This window comes from Mytilus trossulus, chromosome 1 (genome assembly GCF_036588685.1).
Source record: "Mytilus trossulus isolate FHL-02 chromosome 1, PNRI_Mtr1.1.1.hap1, whole genome shotgun sequence".
Taxonomy (NCBI): Eukaryota; Metazoa; Mollusca; class Bivalvia; order Mytilida; family Mytilidae; genus Mytilus; species Mytilus trossulus.
Window position 1 is genome coordinate 87,706,688 of NC_086373.1, and position 16,165 is coordinate 87,722,852.

The window sequence follows — 16,165 nt, forward strand, 5'->3', positions numbered from 1 at the left end:
ACGGTCAAATTCAAGGGAATATTTTTTTAGACCTACTTTCGTATACAACCGGATGTGACATACCATGATTTGGTGGTCTTACACCTTAATAAGATCAAAGCCCTTATCATTTGGTCGATTTTTTTTATTGTTGATAAATATTAATATCAATATTGGTTAATACTGTCTACCATGTATAGTTGACCAGTACCATTGCAACATGTTAATGACGAGAAAGGCAAATCATGGAATAAAAACATTTTGATTAGTGGTTTCACGGTGGGTATGGTTGTCCTGCGAGAGAACGTACTGTGCTGGTGATTTGGTCCTGACGGGTGCTGGTGATCAATGAAAAAATGTAAACAAAGACGAAAATGATGATTTTTGACGTTTTCACTAATAAAAAATGGAAGAAAACAGTTGAGATTTTTCAATTTTGTTTCTTATGGGTTCATATATAAACCATTGAAAAGTTGACCCTCTAAACTGTTTCAGTAAGCGTTACACAAAAATGCTCATTTTCAGAAAATCTCGGAACTGAAAAAATAAAACAAAAATGCTTATAGAGTCCGCTTTCTATACCGCAATCCACACGACAAAACTATTTTGTAAAAAAACATTGCAATTTATAAAAATCTGGCATTTTCTCAATTTACTCCTGATACTGTGCTGGTGGGTCCTGTCATTGTGCTGGTGGGTCCTGATACGGTGCTGGTGATTTTGGATTAGAAGTTGGTCATATTTGAAACAAATGTTACAAAATCAATAAAGTTGGGCAGATAATTGTTGTCAATAGGATCTATTACTCCTATTTAGCTCTTGTGCATCCATTTGGCTATTTAATATGTGTTTTCAAATGATCATAACTTGTATAATATAATTACATAAAAGGGCAACATCTTTCGTCCAATATCAGAGAACAATATATAGTATCTAAAATAAGAATAGTTTTATTAAGATATTAAATGCCCCTTACATTGATGCCTCAACAATGATCAAAGCCCATGCCGCATAGACATGTTTGTCAGCGCTCCGCATACCCCTCCACACTTCCACCCAACCAACCCTCCTTATTTCCTCCTTCATTGTAACAGTGGTTTACCAACACAACAATTTATCACATTAAATAATTACACAAAGACACACATTATTGAACAACAAATGCTCGCAGGTACTGAAAGCTAGTTCACATCCACATTTTCAACTAATAGATAAACCATGTTCTCATGTACAAAAATCTCAATCGTGTCGATTAAAAGTCTCAAAACTTAAGTTCACATTTTAATGTTTGATGAAGCAGAACTTTAAAGTGTGCAGTGAACATTGTGCTCACAACAGTTATTGTCATAATTATGTTTACATGAGACTTATAAAGGAATTAAGAAGGTACCAAGAAATGTTTTACAGTTCAATTCAATTATCATGAATGGAAGGTGAATGGAAACTGTGAGGGTCAAAATCTTAAATTGCTTATAAATGTTGCTGGACCCAGTTTCGTTGTCTGATCTGAATGTTCTGAAATGTGCAAGGTAGAAAGACATTTAGATTTTTTTTACTCGGAAAGTTTTGCCCTAATTGCTTGAACTTTTGCAATATTAAAGCCGATTTCAATGAGTGTGAAGACAAAGGGAATATCTTTGGTTAAATTGCTTGATGAACGGAAAAGTCATTGTTAGGTTATGTAAACTACCCTACGTTAAGAGTATCCTAGTCCGACAAATGACACATCTTTTTGTATATAGGACCAGGCTACTTTGAAAGGAGGGTACGGTTTAGCTTACAAGCAAGCTAACCAAAGATATTATGTTTGCCTATATACTCGACGGAATCGGCTGTAACTAAAAACTCGAATACATTTTAACAGACAGTGGTCATGTTTGTTGATGAATAATGTTTTTCCTAGATTCACTCTTGAAAAATCCTTTAGGAACATTTGGTCAAGTAATTTCAGAAAAGATCTGTTTGTAATTGCGGACGACAAGACAATACATGAACCTCACACGACCCCTCGACACAGGTCTTATCGCGATTCAGTTTGATAACCATTTGCAATTAAGCCAGTTTTTGTTTGTGTGTAGATTTGTATTGTTTTAAACTTTTATGACCTTTTAAAGTTAAATGTAGGTGTTTAATCTAAGAATTTCTTTTTTAAACTCAATTGGTAGTATGAAGCTATTGATTGATTGATTGTTGGTTGCTTAACATCCAGTGGCAAATATTTCATGCATATTCAGGACGAGAACAAGTTCACAATAAATACAATAGGTAGGTCTTGTCATAAAAGAGGTCAATAGTCGTGGAATTTTGGACTGCCACTGGAAAATGAGGATGTATTGGATAGGAACAGAAATTTTGCCTTGCAGCAGGCCACCTACGGACCCCACAAAGAGTTGCTGCAAGGGTTATTAACGTGCAAAGAACCTGGCACTCTCTTTACACGAGACATCGGATTTAACGTCCCCATTCTGACCGGACGCGACTGCGAACTTGATACATCCCGCACGGCCAAACGGACGCCCCACTTCGGCAAGCGTTTTACTGCCGGTCAAGAGAAGACCAAGTGACCATATTTCTATTTCCCAGTAACCCTTGGGGAATTTTGAAATGCGCAATTAACAAAGAAAACGTGAGTTTCAAATACTTCTGAATAGATTTTTAAGGATAATGTACCCTTGCGTTGATCCAATGCTAAACATAACAAAAATCTCTTTACAAACGTCTGTGAATTTTCTACAAAAATAGTGATTTTCTTTTCACCAAATTCTCTTTTTCTACTAAAAACAGTAATGAACTATGAATAATAATGCTTTGCAAGAAGTTTCCCCTTGATATATGTACAAAATCATGTCTCTATTATTCATTGTCTGTGCTGTTTTGATACTTTTGCTGTTTGCACATTTCGTAATTGACAAGCCACAGAAGGGGTCATAAACCATACACGAAAAGATAAAATATTGATCCGAGTACTTAATTTGCATCTCTGAACCCCCACCCCGGTTTGTTTTTTAGGAGCCGAGGGTGTCTAAAAATGATCGATTACAGACAGCCGAGTACGCATTTTACTTTCCAGGCGTGTTTACGTTGATTGTTACTGTTCTGAATACGGATAGATGGAAACAAAAATGTTTGATATATCTGGCTTTAGATTCGTTTTTTTTAAATATAAATTAAGGCTACATTGAAATATAATAATACTAAGAATTCACAATATAAAAAAATGCAGAAAAAAATGGATGAAGTGAAAAAAGAAGTAAGGAATCATTACTACAGAGATGGTGTGTTTGACACACAAAACTTAAAAGCTTAGTGATATTACCAATATTAAAATAAAATTGTATTTTAGTCTGGTATTTTTTTCCATTTACTCATTTTCAATTATAATTAAGGCACATTTGATTTTTATTCATAAAAATATTCAAATATAATAAAGTAGAACACATTGTTCACTTCCTCCCCCGTAATTCTTTATCAAAAATATTTGTTTATTTTGGAATTTTGAAATGAAAAAGCTAAGAAATCTTAGTTTTGTTAGTGGTCTCTAGGTTATCTCGTCTTCATTCTCTGACATATTCTAGTCTGCCTTTTCATAAAATATTGATTTGTTTTAGTGTTCTACCGAACTTTCGAAAAAAAACTGATAACCGTTCAGACAAAAAAGTTATGTTGAAAAAATCTTACAGATACAGCAAGTGATTCTTAATGGCTATAAAATACATTTTTCTTTTTAAACACAACTTTTTAATCTTACGGGAAACTATTCCAAGCTTAAAACTTTTACTGCAACCTCGCTCTTACTTATCCCCACCCCCAGAAAAAAACCAAACAAACAAACCCGCAATACTATTGTCATCTTTATAGTCAGCACTCAATTGTTCACAAAAAAAATGTGATTTAAGCTGCTAAAGACATATGATTCAAACGTTCAGAAAGTCTTTTGTTCTATATTTTTTCTCTCCATTTTTATGCAAAACGGTAACCTTTTACATTTTTATATAATGGGTTATTGCTGAAGGTATTACGATGACGTATGGTTATTAACACATACTTCCTTTGGTTTCTTACGAAAACTTGTCCATTGACAACAAACATACCACATCATCTACTTTACATGTATATAAGTATTGTATAAATTACAACGTATTTTGGTGTTCTTGCAAAATGATCGTAATCCCGAAAATCGAAAACATATTTTCTTATCTTAAAAGGGGACAAGAAGGGTTCCATTAACAGGCCAATAAATAAGATTACAGTTAATTTTAAAAAAAATAATTAAAAAATAGGGGTATTTCTTGCATAATAACAGTAAACGGATTCAAAACAATGTCAATTTCAAGATAGCAGGCAACAGTTAATTTGTCAATAACAGTACAGCATCAATGATCTTGAATATATGCCACTTTTAACTGAAATATAAAGGCACAGAACCAGGACATCGGAGCACAGAACCAGGACCGTTTTTCTTATCACCAGCACCGCGTCAGGACAATTCCGTTAAACGAACTTGCACGACTTTTGCAATATAATATTGTTGTAATATACTTTGCATGGTACTTATGACGCATCAGAGAAAAATTAAGCAACAAAACAGTCGTTTTATTGCCGTTCTGATACAATGTAAACAAACCCACCAGCACAGAATCAGGACCCACCAGCACCCGTCAGGACCGAATCACCAGCACAGTACGTTCTCTCGCAGGACAACCATACCCACCGTGGGTTTTCCGTAAAAAATAGAAGCGTCTATTTTTACAATCAATAAGCTTTCAGGTAAATCTGCAAACAAATGAATTTTTTTTTTAAATCACTATACGAAAAAAAAAGGTTCACAAATAACCATCCTTTGAGCACGATTTCTGCAACGTAATCATTACGGATACTAAACAATATCATGGATAATACTCTCATTGATATAATCAAATGTATTAAACACGGGAACTGAACTGACTAATAACATAATGAGTACTCATAACATTCAATATTATCACGGGAACTAAACAGGTTCAAACCCTTTGTTCGAATTAATAGAATGAAATTCAAAACAGTGTGGCTGTGGCCATTGATTGACACATCAAATTCATCCATTTACTGGGGCAATTTAGGTGAACGTTTGTATGTAACGACCACTGCTCACTATGTACTTTTTAAAGACACTTAAACTATGGGGTCACCAAAGGTTCTCAACACCTTAATAAAGTAATTCGAAAATTAATCAGAAATAACACGATGTTTTGATTCATATCAAATATATAAATCAAAACATAAAGGTTATTCCTGATTATTTTTTTGAATTATTTTATAATCAAAGCCGTTAAGAAATCTTTGGTGACCTCACAGTTTAAATGTCTATCGTAGGTACGTCGTGAACAGTGGTCGTTACAGACAAACTTTCACGTTAATTGTCCCAGTCAATGGATGAATTTATTGTGTCAATCAATGGCCACAGCCACAATGTTTTGAATTTCATTCTATCATTACATTAAGGTTGACAATAAAAAGGCAAACTCACTTTCACTACTTGTATGAAAGATGGACGAAAGATACCAGAGGGACAGTCAAACTCATAACTCGAAAATAAACTGACAACGCTATGGCTAAAAATGAAAAAGACAATCAACAGCACTGACGCCTAAAAACAAATTAATACCATAAAATGATATCTGTGAATATGCATACGGTAAAAAAAAAACTACATGACAATCATTATCTATTTCACAGAAGAAGAAAAAAACAATAATATTATTTACTTGCACACATGATCTGTAACATTGTCCGTTATTGTTCGTCTTCATGTGCTCTTTCAGAGTAACTAAGCTTTCTGGATCTGAACTAGGACGGGATAGCTTTGATTTACTGTCCATAATATATAAACTGAAAATATTTAGTGAGAACAAATAACACACCAATATTTAGATACGGATCTTCAAGAATATAAATACAATGTATTGAAAAGGAGGTGCCATTTATAGATTGAAAAATTGAATTATATGATGTCAAAAGGTATTTTCACACCAAAATGTTTATATGTTGGCGAACAAACTCAAACCATATTTTTAATAATTAAACTTCAATTGCTATGTTTTTCAGACAGTGTGCACAGATTTTGAAAATATGCAATATATCAATAGCAGTTAATATAAAAAATACTTTGCACTGGAAAATGTACAAATAATAAAGAAGGTTCTATTTTAAATATACGTTTGTTTACGCCATTTTATAGATATCTATATATTCTTCTAAAGAAAACATAAAGACGATTTTCATTTCTCAATGGTTTTAAAACAATGATTGATAACAGAACTGTTAAACAGTTTTTTCCTTCATTTTCTTCTTGAAATGTTGCTCCGGTTTTGGTTTTTTTACATTTTGCATTACCTAGTAGTTTGATGCTGCACAATAGAAAAAGCATAAGGGTATGGTTCATACTCTATATCTCTGGCTCGGATATTGTAAAGCCCTGTAAATGAATAAAATAACAATTTTTACCAAAATTATGTGTCGGCTTATATAACTCAAAAAAATATCCATTGTATAATTGAGCCGAGTTGAAAGGCAAAGTGCTAATGTCAAAAAAAATCAGCGAGTACTTTTAAATGATATAGATAAACTACAGATACTTGAGACAAAATTATATCATGTTTTATTTATTAAGATCTCTTATTTATTTTTGATTTATTTGTTTACCGTTATTAGTTCTCGTCCTAAATATTAAACAACAACGTCATATAAAAAATCATCTATGATGACTTTTGTATCAATTGAAATTTTATATCATCAAACATTAAATGTATTTAGAGTAAATTAACTGACATGAATTATCATTGATATGGTCATATTTATAAGTCAACTGTCTGCAAAATTTAAATTTTTGAAATACAAAGGCTTTTCTACCTATGGAATAGATTAATTAAGCTGTATTTGGCAAAACTTTTAGGAATTTTGGTTCTCAATACTCTTCAACTTCGTACTTGAGTCATTACTTGAGTTGTCTTTTTTAATACTTTTTGGGGAATTCGAAACGCGCGTGTGATGTAAATACAAAATATAATCCTGGTATCTATGATGAGTCTACTTACATGCTATTTCATCTAACCCGGTTGTCACAAGAACGTCGACACCTAATTGAGTCATGTCTTTTCTAACATCTCTAAGTTTGTCTTCCCATTTTCGTCCTTACATCATATAATTGTAAAGTAACAACACTAGAGAATTAGGTATTCAAATTATGTAATTCATTTTTTTGACAATATGACTACAAGTTTTCGTCTTATTCTAACGACGAGATAAAACGTCAAGTATACATAGTTAAGATGTATAAAGACTAATTTAAAAGTATTTCTTGATTCAAAATCCTGAACTTTTTATTCCTCTCAAATTATGTGCATTCTTAATAAGGCTACTGAAATTAAAAAAAGAAAATAATGAAAGCAGCCATTTTCACAGCGCATTTGTATAGTAGGCAGATAACATTTAATGTTAAATTGTATAGAAACATATAATAAGGAAAAGATTATCAAAATGAATTATTTCACTAGGCTTTAACATTACGTTGTATATCATTTGATGTTACTTGCATTTGACCATTTATAACAACTCGGGGTTCAATTAAGTTTATGCCTTTAAATCTATTTTTGTAAAAGATAAATTGACTCTTACCTGCATATTTAATGTCTAGAACATTGATATCAGTACTTGGTTGTTGAGGTCTATCTGATGTCCAAATCGTATCTACCAAATCTGGTTCAATGGCTTTAAGTGTGAGATTGTTTTTGCTTAACACAAAATCAAAGTTCTTCCACCAAACTATGTAATGTAAACAATATTATAAAAGACCAACCAAAAATGTTCTGTTAACCTGGCTAATGTTGTAATTTGATGTAAATTGTGCCATTGAAACTACTGAATCTTTTATAACAACAAATAGTACCACAAAGCTGTTTTTCTGGTTTATAAACATTACCGATTATCGCGTATTTCTTTAATTCATATCCGATAGGGAAAGGACAACTGCAATCTAAAAATCAAAAGGTTAAATCTAATTATATGATACTCTACCTGAATACATATGACTAGGATTGGAACCAATTGTGGCATTATCACCAACCTTTTCTTTTATCCAATCAGTAACCGATGTAGTGTTAGGACCACCTGTCATTTGAAGAAAAAAAAAGTTTGAAGTAAACATATAATAAGAGAGACAAATAGCAATACCCAATGTCAATACCAGTATGTGCAGGATTGATGATACAATGGATCTATTCAGAGTTAGGCATGGTATTTTATATTGCTTAAATGTGTGTGAAGAATCAGCGCATATTATTAATGCATAGGAAATTGAATAAAGTTAAGCAAACAATTTGCAAGAAATAAACGTTTACTGTCCATTTTAAGAGAACACTAGTGACACTTTTCTTCTTTTTTCACAAAGATCATTTTTTGAACCATTTCTGCTTAGCATCATGAAAGGAACTGTTTTAATATAAGAAATGATTTACAAACTCCACCAAAAGTAAGTAAAACTCGTACATTTTAAATATTCGTTGACTCTCGCTTTCTCTATTCTGGTATATTTTGGGGTGAGGGTTGGGCACAAGGTTTTTGTTTTTGTTTAGTTTTTGTTGATTCAAAGCTTTGTTTTGTTATGATGTATTGTTGTTTATTAAAGGAGCACTAGCTACGATATATATACAAAAATAAAGTATGATTTTTTTTAGATTAATCATTAATTGAATTGGAATAATGAAATAATAATTTGCTTTTAGCAATCAATTTGCTTTAATTTTGTTGAAATAAGCGATTATACATAATTTTTGACGGATTCACTTGCAAGTGAATACGTCATCATCATTCTAACTGATATTCATGTGAACTCAATTTAACCCCCTAGCTAGAGACTGACAACGCATGCATTGTACGTGAACTGGTTATTTAAAGAAACAAAATGTCAACAATGAAAGTGAAACTACGGTAAATCATTTGATTACTAATTCGATCCACATAAATCATTCTTATAGGTCATTCTTATACGGTAAAAAACAATAAGAAACTTATATTTTTAATCTATAAATTCAAATCAAACAGACCTATAAAAATCCAATTGCACGTGCTGGTTTAACCTATTCATATCTTTATTTGTGTTTACATCGCTTATATGGTCATCTGAGGTCAAATCGATAGTTAATTAGATGGCATCTGGATTTTAATACACACGAAACGAACCTACATATCATCTACCCCATGCTCCGTAAACTGTTTATTTTAAACGTTTGATAGATTGGATAAATGTTTTACATTGTTATTAATCAAATGTGAGAATTTGAGTCAAATTGGTGACCATGAATTTGACAGCTAGTGCCCCTTTAAGGGGATTGTAAACTTAAAATGTGTCTAAACTGATTCAAAAACAACATTGACATACTTATAGGAAAATACTTGTAAATAAAATAATTTATTCTACCTTTCCTGTAGATCTCCCAACCACAGTCCACTTCCTCAGTTGCTTGTATAAAAGTCCTTCCATCAGTCCAAATAGCTGCCATAGTACTTGTTACAACTCCGATACCTTATTGATAGGCAGTCAGATATTGTTTATACTTTTAACAAATCATTATTATTTTTAAAAAGAGATACTCCTCATAAAAATCATAAGATTTATACCTAAATATATGCAAGTGATGTTGTACTAAACACTTTACTTAAGAAAAGAATGTAATATTTTTCTGTCTTTGAAGAAATAACATAAATAATGTGGTGCACACTGAATAACCCGCGTAATATTATGTATAAGAACTGTAGATAAAAACGACGTCATCCAATCAGAAAACCAATTAAGTCTGGCGTAAATTATTTGTGAATGCTCTAAGACCAGCTTTAAATTGTAGGATTGTAAACAGAACATTGCATACCGTTAGTATAATAGAAACACATTTTTATAAAACAAAATATCAAAAATACTGAACTCCGAGGAAAATTCAAATTGGAAAGGTCTTGTATTTGGCTAAACATTCAGGAGTTTTGGTCCTCAATGCTCTTCAGCTTTGTTCTTTATTTGCCCTTTTTAACTTTTTTTATTCGAGCGTCACTGATGTAGATGAAACGCGCGTCTGACGTTAATACAATATTTAATCCTGAAATGTATGATGACTTAATCCCTAATCAAATGATGAAAAAATCAACGGATAAAACACATCAAACGAATTGACAACAAAAAGTAAAATTACAAAAATACTGAACTCCGAGGAAAATTTAAAACGGAAAGTCAAATCAAATGGCAAAACACATCAAACGAAAGGACAACAGCTGTCATATTCCTGACTTGGACAGGCATTTTCAATTGTAGAAAATGGTGGATTGAACCTAGTTTATAGCACTTAACCTTTCACTTGTATGATAGTTGCATTAAATTCTATAATATTTACAATGATGCGTGAGCAAAACAGACATGATAGGTAAAATAGTATAGCAGTCATCACTGTGTCACAATCTCAATTAGAACAAAAACAAAAATATATTTAACAAAGAAGCACAAAAAGCATGTATCAAATTAAACTGTCATATTCCTGACTTGGAACAGGAATTTTCTCAGGTAGAAAGGGGTGGATTGAACCTGGTTTTATAGCTAGCTAAACCTCTCACTTGTTTGAAAAAGTCGATTAAATTCCATTATATTGACAACAATGCGTGAACAAAACAAACAGACATAATTGAGTCCTTCCATATTTGCCATTTATTCGTAGAAGTATAATAAACCCCAAAAGTTTCCTTTGTTCATGTTGGCGAAATGCTCATCGAGTAGAAATGATGAGTATACATGACACAAGTTTTCTCTTGCTTGGAAGCTTTTATATCATATTTTTGTTAATTGTGGAGTACAGCTGTTGAACCACTTAGTGATTTGATGACTTCTAACATTATTGACAGCAAATCGATAAAAAATAAAGACCAAGTCAAATTCAAAAGGAACGTTTGATTTCCTACACTAACTCATCTTACATCTTTCTTACCGATAACGCCAGAAAATCCGGATACTGCCTGTAATCGTCTATCATGCAAAGATGTCGTGAATTGCTGTTAAAAAATCATGTAAAGGTTTATCGTTTCTTTAGATATATAAAAATTGGCAAATATGAACTTTTAATATTTTTCGAAAGACAATCTTATCTAGGTTGTGACACATGAATGCTTACCAATGAGTTGTAAATATGAAAAAGATTATTTTATTTACTACGGAGCTTTCGCATCCTGTCTAGTACAATTCTTCCGTGTATTTTAACGATTAAAAATACTTTACAATTAACACGTGAAAAACATCCAGAGTAAAATTTAAACACTCAGATTTAACAACGTTTATTTAAAATCTTGAAAGTAAAACAATCATCTTGTTGATCGTCTTAATATGTGCAAATCAATAATACAGTGCTAGGGCTGTCTTAAACTTGCGGTGAGGTGATAGTGTTAGGCCGTGTTCACATTGACCTAAACTCGGTGGTGTGTTAGTGTAACTCACACATAAACTAAACATCATTACGTTCTCATTGATAAAACTCAATGTTTACATGTAGTGTAAATGATGTTTTGTCTACATGCAGTCGATAGTCGATGTAGGCCTTGTGTAGGTTAAGTGTACACAAACATAGTCATTCAGAACTTTAATTTTCCCATGTATATTCAAAAAAGAAGCGATTTTTATATGAAATTGATACTTATAACACTTATTAATAAAGTTCTTTGCAGAAATATTTGTCTAAACTTGATATATTTATTTGTTATTAAAAAAATTACGTAGCATTATTAACCCCTTATCAAGACAAACAAGACTCATCCATCATCATTGCCGAACACATAATTCATTTGAAAAGGTCTTCTCGAATCGACCCCACACTGACAAAAATATTTGCTACTGGTCTTTACTCAAACAACGATTCACTCAAAAATGCATTACTGAAAAAGGGTGAGGCTAATCGTTTGATTGTGCAGTATCTCACGTCCATTAAAATACAGTTAGAAAAAAACATAACCCCCTCCTTTTGCTAAATACTCCTTGGAGAAAAAATACCATTTGATACAAACAGAAAAGATAGAAATGTAGTGATCCTTAACATCTTAATTCTATTTCTTCGTCTGGTCTGTAAGCAAGCTGCAGCCTACGTTTTTAATGCGTAATCGAGACATCTGAGTCAGATATTTTTCTCGGCGAAAGTTTATATTTATTTATTTTTTCTATGGTACCAATTCAATATTTGACACTATAATGTATGGGCAAACTTTGGATTCAGAACTTTGTTCATTCTAATCATCTGTATGAGCCGATTTTTTTTTTAAATCAACCCCCCCCCCCCCTTTTTTTAAGTCAAATGGTCGTTCCCTAACTGCTAGAAAAGTTGTTCGAAAATTTGAATTCTGTTCTACGTAATGAACATTCAAATGACATATAGTTTACAAGTGTGAACAAAACTTATGTACAGGTAGCTAAACAAGGTGTGTAGATGTGAACAAATTTAATGTGAAACTAGTGTGCATTACATTAAACCAAATGTAAACATGTTTACTGTACACAGCGTTTGGTGTGAACACGGCCTTAGACTCTCGAAAAGTCAATTTAGCCAGCACACCAACGATAAACCAGATGCACAGGCAATTACTCTTTAATAGCCAAAAACTGTATGTAAATATATCGTAACAGTGGTCATCACGGAAATTCATTCAATACAAAACTATACATGTCAATTAACTGACCACACTGCGATGACCAGCCGTATTTCTTACCCCAAGCCAAAACATGTACTAGGTCACGTTGTAGAATTACACTGATTCACCCATAAAGTTATTACTATCAAATTATTGTTTATATGTACATAAAATCAATTGAATCTTTATCAATTTTTTTTTTTATAAAACACTGCAGCACAGCATAGTGTTACAATAGTCTTTTTGACTCATATTTAGGTTTCACTGTAACTTTGGGATGAAGAAGAGCAAAAAAGCGCTATTCCTTTGTTCATGTTTATTTGTTTGTTTTTTTTTGCATTTACTGATTTTGTGTAATGGATGGATACCCCATATCCTTTGTTGTTCTATTAGTTGAAGCATATACATACCATATGGACATCCTCTATGGTTATTATGTAGGCATTAATGTTATGAGTATCAAACAATGCACGAACTTGTTGTAGTCGATCCTGTGTTGCTGTATTCTGCAAACAATGTTTCATCATTATATTTTTTATGACTTTTTTAATTTTTGACCACTCACAAAGGGAATATATAGTATTGGCATTTCTACTGTTATATTAAAGGGTTGTATTGTTACTGACCTAAGTTAGAAACCATTCATTGGCCTTTGTTAGTCTTGTATGTTCGTTTTTTATTCTAAATTTTGGTCCATCTATATGTTTCGGAGTTTATAGTGTGACGTGCATTTTCTCTGAACTAGTTTAAATTTTTGTTTAGTGTGCAGCTGAAGCCTACTTACGAGTGGGTGGTTTTCTTGCTATGTTGAAGACCCATTGGTAGCCTTGATCTGTTTTCTACTTTTTGTTCGGGTTGTTGTCTCTTTTACATTCAAAGAGTCAATTTCACAATTTCATTGAAAAATTATTGTATATCAGATCAAGAATACTGCAATTATTTGACATGCTAAAATTCAAATGAAATTTAAGGGGTAAGATATGCATGATAAATTTCGAAAAATCATGAAAAATTTCGAAAGATATGATAAATTTCGAAAAATATGATAAATTTCGAAAAAATGTTAAAAAAAAAAAAATCTGCATCTTGACTCCCAATCCAAACAGCTTATTCTAGTTTTGAAATATTAAGAATTTATAGGACATTGTTTATTAAGTTTTGCTGTATTTTCTATGAAATAAAATAAACGATGAAATGAATAATTTCTTTATCTATTACTTCCTGATCAAGGTTAATCAACAGTATTTCATATCAGTACTATCAATCGACGAAGGTATTATACGCTCAGTAGTAAATGCTCCTATACTGACAAGATATGTAGCAAACCATTATGAAATTGAACATTTATAATGTTTTAAATCATAAAGAAATAAAGGTTTCAACTTCCTCGGGCAAACTTGATCTAAGCTATTTTTCCGGTTCTTTTTGGTCATATAGCTCTTTAACTATTCCGGTTCTTATTCTTCAATGGCTTTCAATAATTCCAACGAAACACAATTCCTGTGTACGAAATATATGTATCTTACATTTGGGCAATTTAATCTGTCGAGGATAAAACTTTGTTCTGGAATAGCAACAACACAATCTACTCCAAGGTCATGTCCCTTCGTTTCTTTTACTACAAAAGAACAAAATTAATGTTTGAAATTCACTACAATGGCATTGCTGAAAACATGTCAGCATTATTTATACTTCCAATAGACGAAAATAATTTGAACTTGGCAAAATATGATGATGTTAAATACAAAAAAAAAGAGAAAAAAAAGCCAAATGCATTCAAACTTTATCAACAAATGGTGCAAAGTAGACTATAATATAATCTGTCAAATTTTAATAGTTAAATTAGTAAATTGCAAATCTAAAATTGAATCATGTCAGTTAAATAAAGCCACTCTAGGTGGAATATCATCACCAGCACTGTCTTTTTTTTCTTAGGCAATACATTGACAATGATGTTTACCGTATTTGTACGTTATGTGGTAGTGACGTGAGAGGAGATGGATGTTTTGATGGGACTGTTTACAAATTTAAAATAGCTAAAACGGTTTGAACTGTCGGAGTGCATGCCGTGTGTTTTGTTTATTTTTTGTAACGTATGTATAATACATACAGTGGGAATAAATCGTGTTTAATTTTCTACAAAGATGATGTTTAGTTATAAATTGTCGATGCTCGGAATTCTACGTCTACAACATTGAGCATGAATGTTACGTATGTGAAGTGAAATATTTGAACTTTCTCTTCTTTGTAGATTTTATGCGACCGAAGCTCTTTTGCAGAACACGAACGTTGGAAGCTAAATATTTGAATAATACCTGAAGATTTAAAAATTTTGCATGGAGTTCATACATTTTCTTCCGATTTATTATCTTCATTTCTATATTAAAAAATAGATTTGCGAGATTTGAAAACTATCATTATGCCCCCGCTTTAAAAAAAAAAGGGGGGTATACTGTTTTACCTCTGTCTGTCCTTCCGTCAGTCCGTCAGTCAGTTCGTCCGTCCCATGAATATTTTCGTCGCATTTTTCCCAGGAACTACACTACAAGGATTTCTGAAATTTGGTTTCAGGGTTTATCTAAGTCAGCTATACCGTGTGATGCGTTTTCAGAGTGATCACTTGACAACTTCCTGTTTTCCGAACACTTGTATGATTTTACACATTATAGCCAAGTTGGAAGTTTTCGTCACATTTTTCTCAGGAACTACAGTACAAGGATTTCTGAAATTTGGTTTCAGGATTTATATAAGTCAGCTATACCGTGTGATGCGTTTTCAGATTCATCACTCGACAACTTCCTGTTTACCGAACACTTGCATATTTTTACACTATTAATATTATCCACTTGCGGCGGGGTTATCATCAGTGAGCAGTAGCTCGCAGTTTCACTTGTTTATCCTTTCTTGTCACTCTTTGTTTACTATTTGAAATGAATAAACAATGAAGCAACAGAAAGTGACTTTGGTGTTAATACAAAAATTTAATATGGCATCCGAAAAGAATCGAAAGGAAAAATGCAGCGTATGCTGAATGATCATTACTTAAAGGTACGTTTCTCTCAATCGATATCATGTCTTTCGAATACCGGTAAACTACTGCAGCCTTTTTTTTTTAGATCTTTAGAATTAAATTCTGTTAAATAATGTCGACCCAAGAAAGCATGTCGACTTCGGTCGTTGTCCTAAGTTGATATTCTGATATAAGATCGAACGTCCAAAGTGAATATACGTTTATCAGAACAAAAACATACATTGACCTCATCAAAAGGTTACACTCATATGATATTAAAAGATTTATTAACTTTACCGTATATTAATGCAGCTATAAAAATCACATATTCTATCATCATCACTTTCTTCTAGGTCGCAATAAGCAAACAAACCCACTTGACAACCAAATATTTCATACCTTCGTGACATGTATATTACTGCATGTTATCATCAAGAGATTAATTAATGTCAAAAGAGTCTATACATGTGAGATTTTTTTGTAGATATGCAC

At 32.2% G+C, this 16,165-nt stretch overlaps 1 protein-coding gene across 2 annotated transcripts in view; it reads right to left on the bottom strand.

The window, feature by feature from the left end:
- Nucleotides 1-16,165, bottom strand: part of LOC134710880 (xaa-Pro aminopeptidase 1-like) — a 31,262-nt gene that overhangs the window by 8,287 nt on the left and 6,810 nt on the right. Inside the window, exons 1-10 of one of the 2 annotated variants that reach the window (XM_063571292.1) lie at nt 15,971-16,117; nt 14,190-14,281; nt 13,074-13,169; nt 10,980-11,043; nt 9,434-9,538; nt 8,032-8,124; nt 7,633-7,779; nt 7,053-7,148; nt 6,352-6,433; nt 5,724-5,847 (exon numbers count right to left, since the gene is read on the bottom strand). In XM_063571292.1, the coding sequence (XP_063427362.1) occupies nt 5,724-5,847; nt 6,352-6,433; nt 7,053-7,148; nt 7,633-7,779; nt 8,032-8,124; nt 9,434-9,538; nt 10,980-11,043; nt 13,074-13,169; nt 14,190-14,281; nt 15,971-16,013 (942 nt within the window). In that variant the 5' untranslated portion in view covers nt 16,014-16,117. Of the gene's footprint in view, nt 1-5,723; nt 5,848-6,351; nt 6,434-7,052; nt 7,149-7,632; nt 7,780-8,031; nt 8,125-9,433; nt 9,539-10,979; nt 11,044-13,073; nt 13,170-14,189; nt 14,282-15,970; nt 16,118-16,165 lie in introns of those variants that run through there. The other variant, XM_063571298.1, reaches the window with a different exon arrangement.